Genomic DNA, 9,313 nt, shown 5'->3' on the forward strand with positions numbered 1-9,313 from the left:
CTGCGTCACAAAACTTTCCACTCCGGAAACGCGGCTCTTCGAGCCGCCGCGCCGCTCCTGCGGAAGCGGGGCTAGACCGAGAAGCCCTTTCGCTCCAGCAGACGAAACCGGGGAGGCACAAGATGCCTACCCCATCCTCCTTTCTAGTCTAGCCTCGCGCCGGCCCGGCCTCTCCCCGCTAGTGCGCCGAAACGCCGCCCAGCCAGCCAGAATCACACAAAGGAGGCCGCCGCCACCTCCCCCACCAACGAAGGCCAACCCCCCCCACATTCCGGAGCCGCGGTCCCCCTTCCCGTTCACATGCACACAAAACCCGACGCAGAAATCCGAGCAGCGACTTCAACGAGACCCAAACCCTCGAGACCATTACTTAAAGAAAGAAAAAGGGGGGGGTGAATCTTTCCCGCTGCGTCGCGCACTTCCCCCTCCCTCCACCGGTCACTAATCCGTCGGGGGTTCGCGCGTGCGCGTCGCCGCGAGCACGCGCACCCCTCCCCCTCCCCCAGCCTCGCACGCACACATACAAAAGCCGCCATTGTGCTCGGCCCGGGGACAATACCACGGGCCAAGTCTGGACTCGGGCCCTAGCAACAGCCCCAAGCAGCATTCCTGCCATCTCCCCGTCTCTCCACTGCCCCAGCGCATTAACATATGCAAACCAAAGTGCCTAGGAAATTAAAACCAAAGGTGCCAGTTACCGCTGCGCCACGTATAGGGCAGATTAAGTTAGGTTAGGGGAGAGATTCGTGCACCAACTCCAGCAGGCTCATATCATAGCAAGCTTACCTGCTGGTCCAGCCCGAGCGCATTTTCCACCGCCACATGACTCATCCCTGAAGAGTACCGAGAACTCGGAGTCTTCTACTGAGTGTGTCTGAATCACCGCAAAGACCCTCTCACGGGAGAACTGCGGCTCTGAAGCAGACGGCGCGGCCACGGACCTAATATACCCACTCGAAAGACTGCTACGTCAGCACGTAAAGCGTGTGCCCTCCCCCTACCGCTACGACTTCTGCCTGGCTACTGTGCATTCGCTTAGTCCTATCCTCGCGGGATTTCCTACTCAGTTTCGTTCCCACCCCCTAGTTGCCTAATCTTGGAGCTCCGAACGCCTAATGGTGTTGCTTAGCCGGCTTTCCGCTAATATCCTTGTGTAGGTCTTGAAATTCTCGAGATCTCGCGAGAATTTGTCGTCTCCCGCTTTCCACCAGCGGGGAGACTTTAAAGCCCAGGCCTCTGAGATTTCTTCCCACACCTCCAAATTGCCCCTCCTCCTTTTATTCTAGCGCTCGCCCTTTCTCGTCACTCGTCCTTCTCTTAATGCCCGGATTTGGAGATACTGTGAGATTTCTCTGTTCTCAGTCCTGGCTGTTTCTCACGTTCCCTCCCCGAAATTAGAGTTAAGAAAAAAGCGGCTAGAAACCAAGACAGCATGTCACATGACCGCAGGTGTCAAGCAAGGTGGCCATTTTGTGAAGCAAGGAATTGCGGTTTAGACGGAGTGCTCAAAATTAGGGGGAGGGAAGAAGGGGAAGAGGAGGGAGGGAGCTGGGACGGATGGGCGATGGGGGCGGGGGTGGGAAGAAGTGGTGGCGCGCGCAACCGGCCTAGCTCCGCCCAAGCGGTTGCCTAGGCATCGGAGGCGGGCCTGATCGTCAGAGGGCCCCTCCCTTAACCCCTTAGGCTCGAGCGCGCGCCCTCCCCGCCCCCTGCGGTGAGGAAACAATGAGACGATCACGCGCTGATGGGCGCAAGGGATTTCGCACTTTCTGGGGGACCCTGGCTTTCCGCCAGAAACCGATTACAGGTCCCTAGTTTGTGCCCCTGTTTTTCCCCTGTGGGGTTCCCAGCGACTCAGAGTCGGTGGCCACTAGCGCTGCGCTGTTCCCCCAAATTCAGGGGACCCAGGGATTGTGAACGGCTTTCCTGGGGCCCAAAGGAATCTGGTGTTTGTGGCCAGGCGAAATCTAGGCCTGCCAAGGAATTGATTGCGACCTGACGGTCGGCCTGGGCTCTGGGGGACCCTCAGACTGAAACGGGTTTCTACCATCCGAGGACCCCTACTAGGCAGGCTACCTTTCGTCCCAGCCTCGTTGCCACAGGTCCACAAATAGAAAGCTTGTGACTAGCAGATCCGTGGATTTTATAAACGCTTTCCTCCCTCCCTTCTTGTTCTCAGCCTGATATTGTTAGGTGCCATCAAGTCGGTACCGCTCATAACGATCCTATGCACAATAGAAAAAAACACCGCCCGGTGCGGGGCCAACCTCACCATCATTGCTACGCCAGAAAGAATTCAATAATACGCAGCGTTTTGCACCATCCCCCAAAGGGTCTTCTGCCAGAAGTCAAATAACTCGTTCTTATCACATAATTTATTACATATGTAATTTATCTCCCGTTCCAAATTTTAAAATTAAAGCAAATTCAAATGAGATTGGGAGGTAAGAATTTAACACTGTGTCCTAGGGCAAATTGTTTAACTGCTGTGGGTCTCAATTTCCTCTTCTATAAAAGGAGCTAGCTAGACTACACAATCCTGTAAAAATCCCAACTCCGTCTTTATAACAAATATTTTGTAATGCCCTCTTTAACCATCTGAAATAAGTCATAGATAAAGCTAAACAGACCAACACACGATTTCAGAAAATATGACCTAACTGTTGTTAAGTACAAATGTCTTCGAGTCAGTTCATAGTGACCCTGTATAGGGCTTCCTAGGAGCAGCAGGTAAGTTTGAACGGCCAACTTTGTGGTTCACAGTCCAGTGCTGATCCTATAGCGCCACACCAGGAGTCCTACTGTAATCTGTTGTTGTTACGTGCCTTGAGTCCTTACTGACTCACTGCGACCCTACGTGCAACAAAACAAAACACTACCCGGTCCTGCTCCAACTTCACAGTCGTTGCTAGATTTGAGTCCATTGCTGCTGCCACTGTGCCAATCTATACACACAAAATATGTTGTCAGGTGGTGTCGAGTCAGTTCCGATTTACAGCGGCCCTGTATAGGATTTCGAGGAGTGGCTGGTGGGTTTGAAACGTCCACCTAGTGAATTAACATGCAGCATAAAGCAAAATATTTATAAAGTAACGTGTATTTTAGTATGTAAATGCCCTTGTATGACCTTATTTTCCCAAATGGTGAATGAACAAACCATTACACTCTTCCCTCAATTTAAATAGTAGTTGTATTCCTGGGAAAATCTGTGTGTAATGAAAATACTTGGTGTTTTTACATAGAGCAGTGTTGGTTGGTGTCTCAGATCACAATGAACATGTTTTTTGCCTATGTGAATGCCCAGCATATCATTTCTTTGCTGTATGGGACTAACACAATAGAAGTCCAGCATGCCTGGCCCTGCCCATTAAGTGCCAGAATTTTTCCAAGTAATGGTGACACCAAAAGTATACAAGATTTGCACAATGCACCTTTGAGAACATTAAGTTTAATGACTGTTTGGGGGCATTCCAGCCCTGAAATTTGTGGATTCTCATGAAGCAATGGTGAGGCTTTGCTTTTGTGTCATTTTTATATAGATTAGGGTAAAGAACTCTAGTAGCATAGTGGCTTAAGAGTTCAAATCTGCCAGCGGCTCCGAGGAAGAAAGATGAGGCTTTCTGCTTCAGAAATCCTACACAGGTTCACAATGAGCCGGATTGACTCCACCTCTGCCAGGGTAAACATGAGTCCATGATTCAAAAGCTGCGAGTTCGGACAACTCATTTTCAGACTGTATGTAGCAACAATGGAATGGACAGACTAGACCGCTTCTGGGCTTTATTTTACTTTTCAGTGGAGCCAGTTTTCAGGGTATCGCCATTGAAGTACCTAAAAGAATGAAAATATACAGTAGATTCTTAATTTCAATTAACCTCTGCTCATAAGTGTATTCAGTTCAAACCACTAGGGCATTTTGTTAATCAATATGTTATAATTAGAATATCACATTGGTAAAGAAGCAAGGAGCTATACTAAAGCTTTGTCAGCCAACAGATTGACTCAGAAAAAGCCAGGTAACACTTAAGGCAGCCAAATGACTTTTCCTTTAAGCAGCATTTGCTAAACCACATGTTTTGTTGTTAAGTTTGGATGTTCCCAGTCGGTTGCCATTCATAGCGACCTTGCATTTGGGGTCCTGATGTAAGTGGCCCTGTGGGTTAATGCGCCAGACTGCAAAGACGTTTGAACTGCAAGGTCGGTGGTTCAAGCTCACCAGCTGCTCCTCGGAAACCCTATACAGGGTCGCGATGGGTCGGAACTGACTCGACGGCACTTAACAACAACATAGGATTTCTGAGGAGCAGCTGGTGGGCTTGAACTGCCGACCTTGCGGTTCGCAGTCCAGTGCTGATCCTACAGTGCCACACCACATAGCAGTCTTTTTTTTTTTTTTTTTTTTTTTTGAAAAAAAAAAAGCCATAATTGACATTTGTATTTTATGTATAAAGCGTTGGCATTGTTTCGGTTGGGTAGGTGTGTCTTGGATAATCTATTCAAAGATGATGATTTAGTCCAATTTGATGAAGCCTTTGCGCACTGATGGAAGGACTGGCTGCACATGTCGAGGCTTTATTTCCGAATCAGACCATGTGAGTCTGAGCACAAAGACGCAAGAGCGGCAACCCTGGCCAAATTTTCGCAAGTGGTTCCAGAAAAGTTGCTGGTGACCCATCTTGCTTTAAAGGTACGCAATAAGGCAAAAAAAGGCACACAGCAGTCATTTGCAAGTCTTTTACCGAGACCTAAAATGGGCGTCGGAGTCCTGGTGTGGCGCTATGGGTTAATGCGCCAGACTGCAAAGCCGCCGTTTGAACTTCAAGGTGAGCGGTTCAAACTCACCAGTCATTCCTCAGAAACCCTATACGGGGTCGCTATGGGTCGGAACTGACTCGACGGCACTTCACAACAACAACAACAAAATGGGGTAAGCGCATTTTCGTTTCAAAATGGATCACAAGGTTGGGTTCAACTGCAAGGGCGACGGTTTAAACCCACCAGCCGCTCTTCGGAAACCCTATACAGGGTCGTTATGAGTCGGAACCGACTCGATGACACTTAACAAGGAAGAGAGGAGTCCTGGTGTGGCGCTGTTGGATAAACACAGGACTGCTAACTGCCAGGTTGGTGGTTCAAACCCACCAGCTGCTCCTTGGAAACCCTATAATTAGGGTCACTTTGAGTTGGAACTCGACTGCACTTAGCGACAACAGCAAAAAGGGTTAGGAATGGACAACAGCAGGAAAGGGCTTTGGCTTTGGTTTTGGTTTTGGTATGCTCAGTTTCCCACATTCCCAGCCAGTTTAAATTTAATCCAGTGTTGGAGCAACTACACTACCTGCCCTCACCCTCATCCACACTCCCACCCCTGCTCCATCTCTGGAGGTAGGCAAGGTCAAGAGCCCAAGCAAGAACTGAGGTCGGATGGCAGTTCAGATCCCTGCTCTGCTGCTTACAAACTGTGTGACTTGGGGCAACTCACTTGTGGTCTCTACCTCTGATTCCTGTAAGCAGGGGAAAAGGTGGCAACCATCTCAAAAGGTGGTTGGGATTCAAGGGCTCAGACATGAAAGTGCTTTACAAGGAGTAAGTGCTTAGAACAAGGTAAATACAGGTACATTTGTTGTTGCTGTTGTTGTTAGTTGCCACAGAATCTCATCTGACTCATGGTGACCCCATGTGTGGAAAGTACAACTGCTCCCTAAAGTTTTCAAGCAGGCAGCCATTAGGAAACAGATCATCTGGTGTCTTCTGAGATGCCTATGGTGGTGGTGGTGGTGTGCCGTCGAGTCGGTTCTGACTCATAGCGACCCTGTACAAGGTTTCCGAGGCTGTAAATCTTTACAGGAGCAGAAAGTCTCATCTTTCTCCCATGGAACAGCAGGTAGGTTCAAACTGCCGACCTTGAAGTTAGCAGTCTGACTCATAACCACTATGCTAACAGAGCTCCTGAGATACCTACCTATAGGTGGGTACAAACCATCAACCGTTTGACTAGTCAAGCACTTAACACAGTTTGCACCATCTAGGGACTCCTACGTGTACATAGACACATATGTCTATCTGCCTATCATCTCAACGCCTCCCCCCCGCCCCAGTTCACAGAGGAGAGGGGACTTGTCATACCCCAACACTGTGTAAGGTGTTGGCCCGTACACAGATGCTTAGTATCTATTGATGATGAGTGAATAGGGCAAATACCTGTCCTGTGAACCACTTGCGGGAGAAAGATGAGGCGTTCTGCTCCCGTAAAGATTTACAGCCTTGGAAACCCTGTATAGGGTCGCTATGAGTCAGAACCAACTCCACAGCACATAATAACAACAACAAGTGACTTTAGGCAAGTTTCATCCTCACTCTTTGTTAGCTACCATAGACTGGCATCACATTATTGTGATATAAATAAATAATGGGCCCAAGTAGCTTAAAACCACACAGAAATAGAATTCAGCTACCCTCTGGTAGCATAGTGGTTACGAATCGGGCTGCGAACCGCAGGGTTCAGCAGTTCGAAACTACTAGCTGTTCCACGGGAGAAAGAAGAGGCTTTCTGCTCCCGTAAAGATTTATAGCCTTGGAAATCGTGTACAGGGTTGCTATGAGTCAGAATCGACTCCACAGCACTTAACAGCAACAACAACAACTCTACAGGGAGTCCTGGTGTGGTCCTGTGGGGCTAATGCACCAGACTGCAAAGCCGGCTGAACTGCAAGGTCGGCAGTTCAAGCTCACCAGCTGCTCCTCTGAAACCCTATACAGGATCACTATGGGTCAGAACCAACTCGACAGCACTTAACAACAACAGGGAGTCCTGGTGTGGCGCTGCAGGATAATGCACTGGACTGAAAGGTCAGTTTGAACCTCTAGGTCAGCTGTTCAAAGCCACCAGCCACTCCTCAGAAACCCTATACAGGATCGCCATGGGTTAGAACTGACGCCACACTCCACAGCACCTAACAACAACAACAACAGCGATAAGAAAAGGCATCACCAAAGGAATTCCAAGCCATAGAAACATCAGGACTTTTAGTGAGCTTCATAATTGCCAGGACTTTTCAGAAAGGTTCAGGGGCAAGACCTGGGTCCAACTGACCCACACTTTTGGAAATAAAGTTCAAAGAAGGTGGAACTCCCTGTAATCAGAAGGATAATTATAGGCATAGAGGCAAAAACAGTTCCCTGCTGGGTCTCCTTTTATGTTTTTAAAAGTGTAATCGCCTTTTTAGATTTTTGTTTGTTAGGGACTTCACATAAAGCAGATTAGCTTCAAATGTCAGATCATTTCTGGTCATTAGGAGAATGGGACTATGGAGGATGATGAAAGTTCCAAAGGGAAAAGAAGACAGCTTAGACTCTAGGATATTGCTGTACAACCTTATTCTTCAAGGTTTGGATCTGGTACATAGAAATCCAGGAATGTTTCATCACTTGCCATTGAGTTGATTCAGACTCAGGGTGATCCCATGTCTGCCAGAGTAGATCTGTATTCTGTAGGGGTTTTTTCCAATGGCTGGGTTTTCAGTAGTAGATGCCAGACCTTTCTTGCGAGGTGCCTCTGTTGTTTTTGTTGTAGTATCGAGTCGGTTCCGATTCATAGGGACCAGGATCGCTAAGGGTCAGAACGGACTCAACGGCACTTAACAACAATAACAACAACATAGGGCTTCTGAGGAGCGGCTGGGGGGTAGGGGGAGGTTTGAACCACCAACCTTGTGGTTAGAAGTCCAGTGTTTATCCTACAGCGCCATACCAGGACTGCAGAGATGCCTCTGGGTGGACTCAAACTGCCAACCTGTTAATGAGCACATTAACCATTTGTATTACCCAGGGCCTCATATAATGATTTGTGGTTACTGTTATTGAGCCTGTTCTAACCAATAGCAACCCGGTATACAGTTTTCGAGGAGTGGCTGGCAGGTTTGAACCTCCCACCTTGTGGTTCAAACCGATCTTTTGGTCCAGTGCAACCATTATTATATGAGAAGGCTTCAAAAAAATTGGTGGAAAAATGTAATGGGAAGATCATAAAATTACTCCATGAACTTTTCTGAAGCCCCCTCATACTTCCTAATAACAGATCTGACCTGGAATCTCCTTTCAGAAAGATGGCAATACCAACAGCAAAATTATATCGGAGACATCTTCTCTACCACTAACATTACTAAGACAATTTGCCAAACAGAAACGCCCATGCAGAGTGACTGGGCAGTAGGAGAGAGAAACAGCAGTGAAGGCTTGGGGCGAGGCTCAGACTGGAGGAAAAGTGGTGAGGAGGCTGCTCTACCTTGGGAGAGAAAGAGTCTTGGAAGTACATGTCCTCAGGATTCCTGGCTTGGGTTGTTGTTAGGTGCCACCGAGTCAATTTGGGCTCATAGCGATCCCGTGTGACATAACAGAACTGGCCCATAGGAGTATCTTGGTTGTCATCTTTATGGAAACAGATTGCAGAGCTGCTGGGTGGATTGGAACTGCCAACCCTTCAGTTAGATGTCAAATGCTTAACCATTGCACCATCAGGGCCCATTGCATCACGGGTACTAGGGGCATTTCTCACTGTTACGCTCTCAGGTGATATCCAACTTACAGCTAGACTGGAACCACACAGTAGGGCTGAGGACTGGTCCTGCGGCATTGCAGTCATGTGGGTTGTACTTCCTAAAATGGCTCCTCTCTTTCCTGCACCTTCCTAATTGGTGATTACTGCTGTCTTTGTCACACAGATCTGTGTTTAATCCTTTAAATAAAAGTGTAAACTTTTTATTTTATTTTTTCATTTATTGAAAGACTTTTTTTATGATCGTCCCACCCAGTGTTCTGTATTAAGAAAACAATTGTGTTCTTCGATAGGACCCTAAATGTTTTTCTCTCTTCATATTGTTAATCCCTATATTATAAACCAAAAGACAGGGAAGGATTTGTCATGGAAATAGAATTTAATTATAGAGTGTTTTGAGTGTCACCACCCACACAAGGCAGGTGACCCCTCCTGGAATGTAGAGGCCAGAAGGAAGGTGCTTTGGAACTCTGATGTTCATTCTCTGGAAAGCCAAAATGTTGCATTTTCACCTTTCTGTTCTGGGTGCCCGGCACCTTTCTAAATGCTTCACATATCTTTGCTCTTCTAACGCACACAGCAAACTTATGAAGAAGGTACTGTTCCCCTCATCTCATAGATGGGGAAAGGGAGTCTTGGTTAAGAGCTTGTTGCTAACCAAAAGGTTAGCAATTCGAGCTCCTTGGGAGCAAAGATCTGGCGATCTGCTCCGTAAGGATGACAGTTTTGGAAACTCTATGGGACAGTTCTCCTTTGTCA

General features: G+C 47.7%; 1 protein-coding gene across 4 annotated transcripts in view; it reads right to left on the bottom strand.

Annotated features, from left to right (window-relative positions):
* DDX3X (DEAD (Asp-Glu-Ala-Asp) box helicase 3, X-linked) overlaps positions 1 to 1,122 on the bottom strand; it is a 13,882-nt gene extending 12,760 nt beyond the window's left edge. For 2 of the 4 annotated variants that reach the window (XM_006864264.1, XM_006864265.1), the window contains exon 1: positions 787 to 917. In XM_006864264.1, the coding sequence (XP_006864326.1) occupies positions 787 to 831 (45 nt within the window). In that variant the 5' untranslated portion in view covers positions 832 to 917. Of the gene's footprint in view, positions 1 to 786 lie in introns of all 4 variants that reach the window. The other 2 variants (XM_006864262.1, XM_006864263.1) reach the window with 2 other exon arrangements.
* Positions 1,123 to 9,313: the final 8,191 nt, after the last annotated feature.

Source organism: Chrysochloris asiatica, unplaced genomic scaffold (genome assembly GCF_000296735.1).
Source record: "Chrysochloris asiatica unplaced genomic scaffold, ChrAsi1.0 scaffold00062, whole genome shotgun sequence".
Taxonomy (NCBI): Eukaryota; Metazoa; Chordata; class Mammalia; order Afrosoricida; family Chrysochloridae; genus Chrysochloris; species Chrysochloris asiatica.